The 15,424-nt window shown below is 30.8% G+C and overlaps 3 protein-coding genes across 3 annotated transcripts; 2 read left to right on the top strand and 1 right to left on the bottom strand.

The window, feature by feature from the left end:
• Positions 1-114: 114 nt before the first annotated feature.
• Positions 115-15,347, bottom strand: LOC135957531 (NIF3-like protein 1). The gene is made up of 4 exons (XM_065508301.1): positions 15,115-15,347; positions 14,919-15,050; positions 14,715-14,859; positions 115-716 (listed from the first exon to the last, which is right to left on the bottom strand). Exons 1-4 carry the CDS (start codon positions 15,279-15,281, stop codon positions 294-296), a joined length of 867 nt encoding a protein of 288 aa, XP_065364373.1. The 5' UTR covers positions 15,282-15,347; the 3' UTR covers positions 115-293.
• On the top strand, positions 2,481-3,968 carry LOC135957529 (P3 protein). The gene is made up of 2 exons (XM_065508298.1): positions 2,481-3,476; positions 3,542-3,968. The coding sequence occupies exons 1-2, from the start codon at positions 2,496-2,498 to the stop codon at positions 3,857-3,859; spliced, it is 1,299 nt and encodes a 432-aa protein (XP_065364370.1). The 5' UTR covers positions 2,481-2,495; the 3' UTR covers positions 3,860-3,968.
• LOC135957528 (hepatic sodium/bile acid cotransporter-like) lies at positions 10,329-12,175 on the top strand. The gene is made up of 2 exons (XM_065508296.1): positions 10,329-11,520; positions 11,614-12,175. The coding sequence occupies exons 1-2, from the start codon at positions 10,435-10,437 to the stop codon at positions 11,992-11,994; spliced, it is 1,467 nt and encodes a 488-aa protein (XP_065364368.1). The 5' UTR covers positions 10,329-10,434; the 3' UTR covers positions 11,995-12,175.
• Positions 15,348-15,424: the final 77 nt, after the last annotated feature.

The following is a 15,424-nucleotide window of genomic DNA, read 5'->3' as shown; positions in this document are numbered from 1 at the left end:
AATATTAAAGAATTCTCGATTCCAAAGTCTTTATATGGATTAAAATTCCAAAAATACTACAAAAATGTCAATATATATTTTGAAAATTGCTTTCACCTTCAATTAAAAAAACACTTGTTAGTTAGTATTTGAGCACAGTTTTTTTGTTTCATATTAATTTATTATTTCAATAACATTCCAAAATAAAATAATTAGTATAGTTAGAAAAACCATCATATACCATATTTAATAAAAAAATATTTTAAATATAAAGACAAAGAAATGCACTTTTATTTTTCTTCATTAAATTAAATTTAATTCGTTTTAACAAACGTTTTTATGGGATCCTCATCTGTCTCAGAGACCATTACCTCACAGCCGCCATTTAACATGTCTTCCAATTTAGGTTTAAATGTTTTAAGAAAACCTCTTTCCGAATTACTATGATTACAAAGTATTACCGACACATTGTTGTGATTTGCATCCAGCACCTCATGATGTGACATTTCTCCCGTTATATACAGATCGGCCTTAATGCCACGCAGCAATGAACCACCGGAACCGGCACATATAGCAACTTTTTTGATTTGTGTGTTTAAGTTATGATCAACTGCCTGGGCCACATGAACATCGAGACCAATGTGTTTTTGTACAGCAGCTATAGCATCTTGAAGGGAAATGTTGGTTGTGAAAGTTCGTCCAGAGCCAACATTTGCATCAGCACAATCGGCAAGTGGCTAAATAAATAGAAACATATTGATCATACAATCTCTTGAAGGTTTATGATGAGGGATTTTTGTTATCAGGTGAAATGATATGTAATTTATGCTACGAGTAATAATAGTGTAAGTATTTCCAAATATAATGTCATTATCTTTTAGGTAAATATAAAAATCACACGATTCTGCGAATTCAACATTCTGAAATCATTTTCTCAACCGCGGGATGTGTAGTATATATCTAAACCATACTGAATTAATGGCGTAGTGCTCAGTGTTATCTTAGCAAGGTTGGCTACCGTTACCGCTAAGCCAGCGTTACCCCTAAAATACCTTTTCCGCTCAACTACCATTACCGCTATGCTACCGATACCGAAATAACTGCAATTACAGTCATCGCTAAAATATCGTAACCGATATTTCATAAATATTTTATTTTTAAATTATAAAAATAAAATTTTTTTATTTTAATTTTGTGTTTATTGAAATCTACAGAAATTAAAATAATCAAATTAATTCATGATGGAAATAACAGCAAATACCGTTACCGCTAAACTACCGTTAACGAAATAAGTCAAAATACCTTTACCGAAATAGTTCAAATTAGCGTTACCGTTACCTTTTTACAGTTTTGAATCGGTAGCTATATTTGTAACATAGCCGATTATGGATGGAAACCGAAATTTAGATGCGTTGCCAGAAGGCTACCACAAATTTCTGGTTGTCAATGTGGCAATAGAAAATGATAGCTGGCAGTTGCCATCTGTAATACCATACCTTTGCCCTTCTTTATTTATATCCAAAGATCATTGAACATCGACTTCCTATTTGAACAAACTGTCTGAGATCGGTTAAAAATTAATAGATATTGAATGAATTTATTGAAAAATAATTAAAAAAAGATTTTGATTTCGGAAAAAAATTTCAAAAATGTTTTTATTTTTTTTTTTCGAAAGATTGAAGAAATAGCTATCTAAACATTTTGCTAAGAACAATAGGTAATAAGTTACATGGATGTCAAATTTTGACCTCCTCTAACTCAGAGAGTACTCGACCGATCTTGTTGAAAAATTGTGTCTGAATTACTATTTAATAGAACTAACTAACCTTTGTGCAAATTTCATCCCGATCGGAAGACATCGATTTCAAAAGTTTGTTCGCTTGACATGAAATCCCACATATATGTATATTTAGTAAAAGATCGCGTTTTTGAGTATAGTTTTAACAAAAGTTTCCATTGTATTGTCACTTATTGTATTTTTGTTAACAATAATATGATGCTAAATAACATAAAGTATTGTTCATTAAAATTAAAGTATAATAGAGTTTTGTACCACTAAAATTCTCCTCCTCAGTGTATAACAAATTATGACCTCTTATCAAAAGTTCGTTTCGACGAATCTTTAATATTTCCAGCCGACTTTCTTTCTATTTTCATTGTTTTGGTCTTAACTTTTAAAACGCAGCAAACAAAAATAGCAAATGTTTAATGTTCATAAACAAAAACGATTTGATAAGAAAACTAAATTACTTCTCAACCAGCTACTTACTTGTAAATCATTAGAAATCGAATGAATGCTTTTCCCCTCCTGTTGCACCGATTAATATGACCGATATTACTACATGATGATTCCTTTGTGTGACTATATTGAATTCAATAGCAAACGGTTTCAAGTGTTTGACTGATATCTAGGCATTTAGTTGTCAATAAGACGTTAACAGTTATAGAACGTTGAATAAAGTATGCGAAACATTAAGTTAAAACAAATAATATATTGTCTATTGGCAATACAAATTATGCGGACAGTGAGAGGCCAAGAGTTTGGCAACATAGCAGGTCAATGGAAGATAAAATATGGCATACCTGATGAGATGCCAGCATTACATGTGGGCACTAATGTTGCCGTGACTTTACCTCTGGAAATTTACAATATTGATCGGAATACACAACAATCAAATGATATCTATTTTGAATTTGCAATTGAAAATACAAAATTAGCTACAGTAGAGAAACGTTTAAATTTAGCAGATATTGATGGTACATCCTGGGAAGGTGTAGTGGAAGTGAAAGGCCATTATTTTGGTTATACGCAATTGTATGTCACACTTCATGATCCCCTAACAGATAGAATGGAAAAGAGTGAACAAGTGCTAGAGGTGAGAGTGGTGCGTAATAAACGAGTGAATGACACAATTTTTACTTACACCGCTGCCGCTATAATGCTATTGATGTTTGTTAATCTTGGCACTGTGTTGGATTTAAAACGTGTAGGCTCAATATTAAAACGACCAGTAGGTCCATTATTGGGATTTTGTTCCAGATATATTGTCATGCCGGGTTTGGCTATTGGCTTAGGTGCTTTAATGTTTAAAACTAACAAAAATTTACAATTGGCATTGCTGTTTACAGCCGTAGCACCCAGTGGAGGTATAGCTAATATTTGTAATGTGTTTTTAAAAGGAAATATACATCTCTCCCTGGCCACGACCACTTTAAATAGTGTTTTGGCATTGGGCATGTTGCCTCTGTGGATTTTCTTAATGGGTCCTGTTCTTTATCAAGATGCCACTTTAAATTTGCCATTTGTGGATTTAGCAGTTGGTTGTGTTGGTCTTTTAGTAGCCTTAATTGTGGGAGTTATCTTACGCACTTTTATACCCAAAACCACCCGATTTATATTTCACTTTTTGAAACCCATTTCCGTGGTATTGAGTTTGTGTTTGGTGGCTGTTACAGTGGGTATAAATGCATTTGCCTTTAAGGAAGTCACCCTAATGGTTTGTTATTTAAAAATATATCTTTTAAAATATGTTAAAATTAATATTTAATTTAAACTTTTCAGATATTCTTAGCTGCTTTGTTTCTACCCGTTATTGGTTACATTCTTTCGTTTGTTTTGTCAAAGATATTGTGCCGCTCAGTAACAGATGCCATGACTATAGCTGTGGAGACTAGTGTACTCAATATGTCTTTACCTATTGTATTACTGGAATATACTATGGACCAACCCATGGCTGATATGTTGATTGTTGTGCCCATATTATCGGCCTTACTGTCGTTGTGTTCAATTGTTATTTTCTATATTGTTCGACGAATATTTGGTTGGAATACGAAACGAGATCTCGACGCTTTTGATCACGATATGTTTTCAGTGGAGTAGTTGAAAATTTGGAGCCCATAAATTTTAGAATATTCAAGCCAATAGATATAAGTTATATTATAACTATTTATTTATAAAGTTATTAAATAAATTAATCGATAATTAAAAATGTTTAAATTATTTCTGAGGACTTTTATCACTTATTATTTACATAAACAGTTTTTCAAAATTGCACAGTTTTACTCCTTTTACACTAAAATTTACCAACTAGCATACGGTCATTCTAAAACTGTTAAACCTCAATCGTGTCAAACGCTTCAAAAGTGGTTTGGAGCAAATGTCAACGAGTTGCTTTAAAGATGTAACACAATAAATAAAACACTCAAGCCCTTATATCAGAAGAGGATAACGATCAAACTCCTTAATCTGCACCTCAAACACTTAAAAGCCGAAATAAGGATTGCATAAATCTATGCCTGAAAGATAATCTAAACGCACGACTCTTGTATCAACAATAAAATAAATATGTGAGGGCGGAACGCTTAAGATGGCTATTAGAGCATAAGGTTCAGTAATAAAACGAAATTAGTCTAACCCCCATTAACACGAAGTCTGGTTATGTGCTAACTAATAGTTATACTGACAGTTTTCACACAAAAATAATTTTAACCGAAAGTATAACTATTAGTTTTTTTAATAAAATGAAAGGTGGGAGTGTCTTTTTTCGATAAAAAAAAATAGTTTTCGGAAAATGATGAAAACATAACATTATTTGTCAAATAATAAACGAAATATCAATAAAATTCTTATCTATGTATGGGTTTCGTGGGTGGTGGGCGTGACCGATTTTATTGAAATCGGCATGCGTTACTTTTTTGTTTCAATAAATGTATGTACCAAAATTCTAGACTTTTGATTGGATAAAACAATTTTATGCGAAAAAATCAATTTGGATTGTATGGCCAGTGGGCGTGGAAGATTTTGATAAAATTATTTTTTTTTATTTAGTCCATATAATTCTCGGTGCCAAATTTCAAGCGCTCTACGACCACTCCTTATAATTTTTGCAAAAAAATGTATGAAGCCATCCCTCTATGCGACCCATAGGATCTTTTGTGCAGCCTTAAAGTTTCATCATGTCAGATTTAGGCTGTGTATAAAGCCAATTATTCTATTAGATGAGAGATCAATTACATCCCCTGGGGTCATAAAGGCCCTCCAAGCCATCTTGTTCTGCGTATTGCCAGCATTGGGCAGTCGCATAGAATATGTTTAGAGGTTTCAGCTTGAAGTTCACAAAACCAACACTGCTCATTCGCAACATTACCTAAAGTAAATTGGTGATACCTAAAGCCACAGTGTCATGTGAATAATCCAGTAAGTAATCTCAATTCACCCTTTCCGAGCGATAGCAACAATTGAGATCTACGTTTGGATAGAGTAATAAACCTTTTGGACTGTCTAAGTCCTGGTAAATTGTTCCAAAATCGGGAAAATTCCCATTCAAGCCATGAACGATATAAGGGTTATATGGGGGGTAGGGCCAATTATAGACCGATCCTCACAAAAGTTGGTAGACAGATTAAGGTTCATATAAAACTTGTTTATGCCCAATTTCATCTAGATATTAATTATTATAAAACAATTATGAATGTTTAAGTCATTTTTATTAGGGGGCCTAGGGACAAATGTTGTCCGATTTACAGTACTTTACAGTACTTAGAACTAAGTTGGGCAAAATTGTATCGTTTTTTCAATAGACAAACAGACGTAACAAAATTTAATTAATTAAAGAAATACAAATTTCTGTGTATTTTTATACCCTTCACCTTCGTGTGAAGGGTATGTATAAGTTTGTAATTTCCACAATATAATTTTCCGTCGCTATAAAGTATATATATTCTGGATCCTTATAGATAGCGGAGTCGATTAAGCCATGTTCGTCTGTCTGTCCGTCTGTTTGTTGAAATTAATTATCTGAAGACCCCAGATATATTCGGGATAGAAATCTTTAATAATTCTGCCAGACATGCTTTCGAGAAGATTCCTATTTAAAATCAGCAAAATCGGTCCACAAATGGCTGAGATATGAGGCAAAAACCAGGACAACCTATATCTGGATTACTAAGTCATTAATATAGACAATATGGATATCTAATGATAGATATTTTAAAGACCTTTGCAACGACGTATATAAGACCATAGTAAGTTGGACCTACAATGGGTCAAAAAATATAGACAATATGGATATCTAATGATAGATATTTCAAAGACCTTTGTAACTACGTATATAAATAAGACCATAGTAAGTTGGACCAAAAAAAATTTAAAAAACTAAAATTTTTTGTAAGTTTAAAAAAAAAATTTAAAAATAAATTAAAAAAAAAAAAATTAAAAATTCGAAAAAAAAAAATTTCCAATAAATTAAAAAAAAACTTTGGAAAAAAAAATTAATTTTGTTTACCTAAAAATATTTAAACAGGATTTTAATTATTTTAATACGATTTTCGAGTGAAATTGAATTCATTGTAACAATTGCCAATGCATCTACTACGAATACGACAAAAAATTAAATGTCAATACTATTATGTTGTTGGTGTTGCCACAATTAAAAAACAAAGTTCTTGTTGAAAAACCCTTTACTACAAATATTAAAATCCATTTTACATAAAACTATTTTTTTTTGAGATATTACTTTCTTGTCGCAAATGAGTGATATTATAACAATTGTTTCACTGTGATTTTTATCAGTATGTAATCTGTTATGGAGGGTTATTAAACGCATTAAGATTTTTACTATACCTATATAAAAAAAATCGTTGCACATATTATAAAAATAAGTTGACAGTGAATAAATATCTATAAAAACAAATTTTGAAATACCGGTAAATGGAAGATTAACCTTTGCATCGTATTTAAACAGTGCACAATATTTGACTGTTGAATTATTTTTTCACGGCTGGAATTTTATTTTTATCTAGAGTGGCTTAATTTTGTTTGAAGGTTTAAATTAAATATTTTAAAATAAAAGAATTTAAAAAAAAAATATTTTATTAAGTTTTCCAATACACAAATTCGAGTTGTAAAAGTTCTATGAATCATACAAATATAGCCATTACCTCCATGTAAAGCATTTTGAGCGAAATAAAATGAACACTCTCACGATTTTGTAAAAACAATAAAAAAAAAAATTGTAATACTCCTCCAAAGTGAGTTGTAGTAAAAATATTTACTTTACTAATCATTTGGAAATAGTTTTAACAAATGTTCTTGGACTTGAAATCAGTCTTGATTACACATTTGTTTTCTATACATTTCAATATTACGTACATATACCTATAGAAACACAAATTTACACTTTTTGTAAATTCATATTTATTAAAAAGCTTTTAATTGACTAGAAAAAAGTCTCAAAAGCAGATACAAATTAATTGTTTAAAACTAGCGAGCCAGCGAAATAAATAGTGCACTGATTTAGTCTTACTACTTTATTACTATTGATGAATGTTAACTTCAGATTTCGCGTTATAATTAAAAATTTATTTTAGTTAAAAAATACTTAAAACATGGTTTTGCTTGTTTTCTTATGAAAACCACGATTTGCTATCGATTCGAACTGGTTAAATGGCAACGATAACGCTAATTTGGATTATTGCGGTAATATATTTTATGGATAAATATTTTTGGGTTATTTCGTTAACAGTCTTTTAATAGTTGGTGCGTAGAACCGTCTGTGGTAGGAATGGTATTTTAGTGGTAATTGTATTTGCTGTTATTTCGGTAACTTTATTTTTATATTAAGTGTATGTCTCAAAAATTCGGGATTTACAATTGATTCTAGTTTTTCTTTACTTCTTTAATTTGATAAAAAAAAGTGCCGCTGAAGCACGCCTATTGCTCACCAAAGCATATGGTGAATGTGTGCCATCAGTTTCAACGTGCGTGATTTTGGCACGAAAGACAAAGATCGCCCACGCCAGTCAAAACCCTTTGAAGACCAAGAATTGGATGCATTACTCCATGAATATTGTTGTCAAACTTAACAATAGCTTTGCAAAATCATTGGGAGCTATTCAGCAGCAATTTCAAAACGTTTGCAAGCTGCAGGATTCATACAATAGGAAATAGGTTACCATCCGAATTGAAGCCAGAGACCTTGAAAGACGATTTTGCATGACCGAAATGATGTTTGAATGCTATAAAAGGAAATCATTTTTGCACCGAATCATTACTTGCGATGAAAAATGGATCCTTTACGATAACCCGAAGCGAAAGAGATCGTAAGTGAAGCCCAGCCAACCAGTCGAATCTGAATTTTGTGGGAGGAAAAGGGTCTGTTTACGCCAAAACAACACTTAGCGATTTCCTAATTTCCCCTGCAATTCCTATTTTCCGCAATATATATTAATGCAGAATGCTATATGTTGCATACTTCTACTCGTCATTAAGTACTAAATCAATCGTAAAGAGTCGTAAATACTTCTTTTTGGGAGAGATACAATTCTAACTCTAACCAGTGTACATCGCTATCCTTATTGGTATTCCTTATTGGTAAGAATCTATTGTTCAAACAATTGAATAAATAATTCGAAAATATACTAATTACATCGTTTTATTTCTTTCTATTTTCCATATTCATTTGTCCAATTGTTCTGAGTAACAAAATCTAAACAATTTTGTTTCGGCTCAGAGAGTTTGAGAGTTTCCAATTCATCTAGACCTTTCCCTCTTCAATCAGTTTTTCAGCTCAACAGGGTCCTACCTATTATGAGCTGCTGAGCTGGCCAGACCATCATATGGAACTTGCACCGAGCGCAACTGATTCGTTTGTCGACATAAGGAATATAAAGAAGACCACAACAGTGACCAATACAACTAAAACTGTTAAACGTAAATAGACATCTGGTACCAGAAATGTCACCGAAAATTTAGCAAAATTGCTGTGTGGACCAGCAATCAGGGGATGACCCCTATTCATGCAATGCATTATGTTGTAAATAGGAAAATCTATTATGGGAGGGAGAATAGAGGAAGTAGTATTATTGGACATTAGACTTGAATATTTTTTTCTGAAAAAAAACCATCACTCCAAGGCTAATGTTGTACCATCAATTTAAATGGTAAAAAAGTGGGTTACTGAATTATGTTCTGGCCGTACAAGCACTGAAGATGCCGAACGTTATGGACACCAGAAACAATTGAAAAAAATCACGATATGGTATTGGCCGATCGGAGATTGATAGTGCGAGAGATTGTGGAAGCCATAGGCATCTTACATGTTTCAGTGGTTTCAATTTTGATGATGGGTATGATAATGCTTTCGCTCATAATCGGGTGCGCAAATGTGCAGTTTCCAAGGCAAAAATCCATTAATTAGGCTACGAAATGCTGCCTCTTCCGCCCTATTCACCGGATTTAGGTCCGAGTGACTATTTCTTCCAAACCTGAAGATATGTCTCGATGGCGATGAAATCCTCTCAGAAAAAATACCTATTTTGATGACATTGACAAATCTTATTTTTTGGAAGGGATAAACAAATTGGAGAAACTTTGGACAGGTACATAGAGCTCAAAGGACCTGCGTTTCATTTAAAAAGACACGCACTTTGACACATTGACACAAAATTATTTTCTATTATAAACACTTAAGAAATAATGATCAATAAAGGTCCGATTCATAGATTTAAAAAGAATAGTGGTTTTGCCCATATACTAGAATTTAATTAATTTAAAATAATTAATTCCAAATTTAACCTGATAAATGTATGCACTATTTTTTTCGTGCGCATTTCTACATATGCCTGTATTTGTAGCATATAAATACATGGATTTTATTTAACGTTTTCTAAACAATTAATTAACAAAATTAGCCAGTCAGTCAGTTGAAACTGATTGTTCAAAGCGTTGAACACAAAAAAACAAATTTTAATAAAAATTAAAAAATATAATTTGTTTAAATATAAAAACTAATAACTAAAAACAATCTGTTTTAAATTATTTTAACAAAAATGTAACACAATGGAAAATTACAAATATAATTTAAACTATTATTCATCAACAGCATATTTGGAGATTGGAGATTTTAAAAGCAATAAAAAATGGATTAATGTTGATAATTAATAAATAAGTTCCTTATTGTTGGTTCTCCCTAACTGAAGTATTAAGTACTCCTCCTGCCAATTATTGTCAGATCATTGTACAAATTTCAGAAAATTCTCAATAAAGTAAATGGCAATATTAAACTACATGTTTTAAAAATTCCTTTAAATTAAATTGAAAGATTAATTAACAAATAATAAAATTTCAGTTATACGATTATTTTTAAAGTTTATAACTAGTAGTTTTTGTTAAGCTAAAAGGAATTCTTTAATTTGATTAAACAAAAAATGTGTTATCAGTAAATTTGCTTATAAACGTTAATAAATCTACCGAACTACCTCAATATTTGACAATAAATAAAAGCTTTTATTAAACAAAACGAGAAATTTTGCAAAATTAAATTCATTCGATGTTGGATGCACGGTCGAGCTACATCCAATACGTCTCAAAAATTCCATAAAAATTAAAAAGTGTTTAACTAAAAATTTAATTGAAAAATCTCATTAAAAAAAATTAACTTAATTTATAAATAAAAAATGATTTTAAAAAAATGTATATTAATTGTATTCCTAATACAAACAACAAGTGTTTTTGTGATACACAGTAAAGCCGCTGAAGGCATAAGACATTTGCCAGAAAAAGACACAATCTGGGAAGAATATGATGAATTTTCGGATAAATTAAATAATGCGCCCACATGGTCGGCTATTTTCGAGCAGGAAAATTTCAACATGACCATGACACAAAAACGCACTATGGAATTAACAATAACATTTATAGATCCCGCCTGGGGTCCGGAATTTGAATTTCATGTTATACAAAAAGATAAGGAATTGATTACATTGTCTGATAACATTATAACAGCCAAAGATATTAAAGCTGGCCAGTCATCGTGGAAAGGCAATTTTACAATTGAAGCTTTATTTTTGGGTCGCTCACAAATCCATGTTGAATTGCGCTTACCTCATAGGGCCACGGAGCGAGCGTTGGAATATGCTGATGTTATTATTATGCGTAATATTGGCAAGCTGGATTTGCTGTTTAATGTATGCGTTGGCATATTTGTCATGTTGTTGTATATAAATTTTGGAGCTGTATTGGAATTGGATGCCTTAAAGGCCATACTTATAAGACCTATAGGGCCGGTCATTGGTTTTATAGGACAATTTTTAGTTATGCCAATTTTAAGTTTCCTAATTGGTTACTTTTTGTTTCGTGACATGATCGAATTGAGATTGGGTCTATTTTTTACTGGCTCCACACCTGGCGGTGGTGCTTCTAATATATTTACCGTTATTTTGAATGGCAATTTGAATTTATCTATTACCATGACGGCCATTAGTAATTTGGCTGCTTTTGGCATGATGCCCATATGGATATTTACTTTGGGCGCTTTAATATTTCGCGATGGCAATTTGGTGGTGCCATATACGACTATTGCGGCCATGTCATTTTCATTGGTGGTACCTTTGTGTATTGGCATTGCATTGCAGAAATATGTTCCATCGGTGGCTAAAAAAATGGCGAAAATTTTAAAACCTCTGTCATTGGGCTTTATAGTGTTTATAACGGCATTTGCGTTTACCGTTAATTCGTATATGTTTAAATTGTTTTCGTGGAAGGTGAGTTAATAGTTTTTGTTTTTATACCCTGTATATAATTTCAACACAGTCGATATAGCTTTATATATATGTATTTAATATCCTATATTCTAGATAATTATCGCCAGTAGTGCCCTGCCCTGGATTGGATATTTAATTGGTGGGGCTATGGCTTTATTGTGTCGTCAATCGCCGCGTGATGCCTTAACCATAGCCATTGAGACTGGTATACAAAATACCGGCATTGCCATATTTATGTTAAATTTTTCATTGCCTCAACCCCAAGCAGACATAACTAGTGCTGTTCCAGTGGCCAATTCAATGATGACACCATTGCCCTTATTGCTGCTGTATATATTAAAGAAAATCTTTTGTCGCACCAGCATTGAAGAGACTGAAGAGCCGGGTGTAATAGCAACTAAATATACCGAGGCTAAAGCTATAGTAGAAAAGGGCCAGCAAATAAAGGAGAAAACCCCAGTTAACAAAACGTGATTTAATGTAAATTTAAGAAATATTTTTTTCTAATTATGTATGTAGTTGTTTAATATTTTATACGTTTTTTTTTTACTTTAACAAAACAATTTAAGGAAAAATATTTTATTTTAAAAATAAAATTGTAATAATTTAGTTTAAGACTGTAAACAATTGAAAATAAATTATAGCAGACATGGTATATCTTGTTATCGCTAAATTAAAAAAAAAAATCAGTCGTAGTTTTCATGTTTAGTTTTGTTTTATTATCAGATAATTTAAGTGTTTTACAATCGATTAATTTAGGGCTTTTAAATATCTTTTCCCTGCAGTGTTTTGTCGCCTCTATTATAAGGTTGATATAAATTTGTATAAGTGCAAATCATTTGTGTTTTATCAAATAACAATAACAAATTAATTGCAAAATCAGTAGATTTCTTGGAAATATTAGTTTTAAAATAAATACTTTATATATTTTGGATCCAGTGGTTTTTATTGCAGCTTTGCCAAAAAAATACTTTGAAAGTACATTTAAAAAAATAAAAAAGTAATTTTTTAAAACCCCGAAAATCTCTAAAAAATACTTCTTTATAAAGTGCTTTAAATAATATTTCCATAATAAAAATAAGATTGATAAAACACAAAAATAGAAAAATAGAAAACTAAAAAAAAAAATACTTTTAATAAAATAATTTTATAAAGAATATTTTTAATTAAGAATGAGTTTTTTTTTCAAAATGTTTCCTTTAAATAAATACTTGTAATAAGTACTTTTAAAGAATTTTTTTATTAAATAAATAATTTTAAAGAACTTTTTTAAAAAAATTCATTGAAAAATGTATATGCAGCATATTCAAAATTCGTTGTATTATTCCCACTTGAAATAGCATGTCAATTTTGTTAATAATCATTAATTTCTTATTACGTATATGTCGATACGTGTTTTATAGCACTAATTTTCTTTTATATAGATTTTATGCAAAATCATTTTCAAAATCAATAAACGATATTGTGAAAATAAAAGTTTTAGCTGAAAAGCTGACAAACATTATTTTTAGACATTAATAAAAGTTGTAGTGAACAATAAAACTTTAATAATATTAAATTAAATAAGTGTATATTTGATAAAGGTCTTAAATTAGTAGTTTAAACTAAAAAGAGTAGTGTAGAATGAAACCGTTGTTTTTCAGGATGAAACCGAATTAATATTCTGCCAAAATATCATTATTTCGAATTTTATTTTGTTTCTCTTTTAAAATTCCATAATCTATGTTTTTCTTTATAAAAGTTTAGGTTTCGGTATTCTGGCAAAATTTGGCCTATTATTAGGATTCTAAGAAATAATCAGCCCAATTGTGAATAAAAAATTCCGAGGGAGTTTTTTCCCATTGAATTTGAATAGAAAAAATAAGAAAAAGGAAAAAAACTCCCGGTGAATTTTATTCATAATTGGGCTGAATATAAAAATTCGTCGTTGAAGATTTTAGCAGATTTCATACTAAATTTTGTTTTAAGTCATTTTATTATTATTTAAATAAGTTCTATTTAAATTGCGTGTTTGGAAAAATAATATTTGATGTTTTAAATAGAATTTAAGACAAGATCACGAAACAGCTCACAAATCAACTTACGATTTCTTTTTTGACATTTACTCTTGGTTTCCAATACAACCTATTGTTTTAGTATGATGATAATATTTTGCATAGGAAATAAGCCAATAATATTAAGCATGTCAACATTTCAAGACAATGTGACATTTTTGTTTTTTTCTTCAGGCTTCAGTGCCGCTGAAGCACACCGAAGCTTATGGAGAATGTGTATCATCGTGCGAGAGATGATTTGTGAGGTTCTGGAGCGGTGATTTTGACACGGGATACAAAAATAGCCCAGGTCGGCCAAAAAGTTGATGAAGCAAAATGAATTGAGGCTGAGATACATTGAAAGACGATTTTGTATGTCCGAAATGATACTTAAACGCTATAAGAGAAAATCCTTTTTGCACCGAATCATTACTTGCGATAAAAAATGGCTCCATTACGATAACCCGAAGCGAAAGCGATAGTATGTGAAGCCCAGCCAACTAGCCGAATCGATACCAAAACCAAATATCCATGGCGCTAAGGTAATGCTCAGTATTAGGTTGGACCAAAAGGGTATTATCTATCTATGATTCACCTAATACGAAACACAGATGAATCACTTGAACCCCTTCTATGTCATGTATTCTAAGATATGCATGAAATATTGATTTTAATGGTATCATGAGTTAAGGATGTAAAATTTGTATAATTTAGAACAAAAATGTTGTATGGAAAAAGTTTTTAATAAATCATTTTTATATTTAATAATGTTTTTTTAATTTTGGAGCTAAACTTTTAAAATTTGTTTAATTTCTCAATACTGAATAATAAATTTTGAAGAATTTAGTTTTTTTGTTGCCCAATACTTAGAGAAATAGGAAAAGTCTAAAAAAATATTTAACGGATTTTGTTATTGTACATTCTGAAATTGTTAATAATGGAAATGCATGTCCTAACTAACGGCGTGATAGTATTTGTGCGCTAATTTCCATTAAGTTAAATGATTTCAAAATGTATGATATATTAAACTAACCTAAAAGAAACCAATTGAACAATTTTATTTTAATAACCGATTTTTTATAAAAATATTTGGTGATTCCATGAGATTAATTATTAGATGTAATTAATGATTGCTTTCCCAAAAAATAAATATTTATTTACCTGAATGGGCTTTATATCCTTACAATTTAAAGCACTTGCCAGCCAATCATTAACGCCACCCAAAGCAGCATCCCATGCGGTATGGGGTGAATACAAGGCAATTGATTTAGACAAACATATTGAAACAATACGTTCCTTCCAGGTTCTAAATACATACAGAAAAAATTTGCAATTGGAAAATAATAATGAAAAATGAAAACTTACTTTTGAGTTATTCTCTTAAATGGTGAAAATATAGGAGGATGATATGAAAGAATCATATTGGCATTTTTGTCCACAGCTTCTTGCATTACACGTTCCGTTAAATCGTTGGTTAAAAGGATTTTTTCGATGGGACTGTGTTATAAAATAATGTTTATAATAATTCGTAAGTATTAATGCTGTGTCAATAAGAACTTACCCTTGATTATAGGGCTCCAACAGTAAACCAACATTGTCCCATTTTTCGGCATAACTCAAGGGGGCAAATGTTTCCAATTGTTTAACAATTTCTTGCAATGGTAATCCGGGCGACATATTGGCGTAAAAGCGTTTATAATTTGAAGCTTGTTTAATAGTTTTAAACATTAATTTACTTAGAAATTTTAAATTTCACAATTACACTCGGCAAAAATAAAATTTGTTCTTCTTCACTTACCAATAACAACAACAAAAAGCCGGCAAACAACTGTTGAGTCAGCTGTTTTTATTTACGTATGGTGAAGAGGTGA

This window comes from Calliphora vicina, chromosome 4, assembly GCF_958450345.1.
Source record: "Calliphora vicina chromosome 4, idCalVici1.1, whole genome shotgun sequence".
In the NCBI taxonomy this organism is placed as follows: Eukaryota; Metazoa; Arthropoda; class Insecta; order Diptera; family Calliphoridae; genus Calliphora; species Calliphora vicina.
The sequence above is the reverse complement of the archived record's forward strand: the minus strand, read 5'-3'. Positions and strand labels throughout refer to the sequence as shown.

Bases quoted from the DNA above. Each gene is read 5' to 3' on its own strand.
- LOC135957531 (XM_065508301.1), bottom strand. From the start codon at position 15,281: ATGTTTAAAACTATTAAACAAGCTTCAAATTATAAACGCTTTTACGCC. The intron at 14,860-14,918 runs GTAAGTTTTCAT...GTATGTATTTAG, and splicing joins TTTAAGAGAATAACTCAAAA to AACCTGGAAGGAACGTATTG. The intron at 717-14,714 runs GTAAATAAATAT...CTATTTATTTAG, and splicing joins AGGATATAAAGCCCATTCAG to CCACTTGCCGATTGTGCTGA.
- LOC135957528 (XM_065508296.1), top strand. From the start codon at position 10,435: ATGATTTTAAAAAAATGTATATTAATTGTATTCCTAATACAAACAACA. The intron at 11,521-11,613 runs GTGAGTTAATAG...CCTATATTCTAG, and splicing joins TTAAATTGTTTTCGTGGAAG to ATAATTATCGCCAGTAGTGC.
- LOC135957529 (XM_065508298.1), top strand. From the start codon at position 2,496: ATGCGGACAGTGAGAGGCCAAGAGTTTGGCAACATAGCAGGTCAATGG. The intron at 3,477-3,541 runs GTTTGTTATTTA...TAAACTTTTCAG, and splicing joins TTAAGGAAGTCACCCTAATG to ATATTCTTAGCTGCTTTGTT.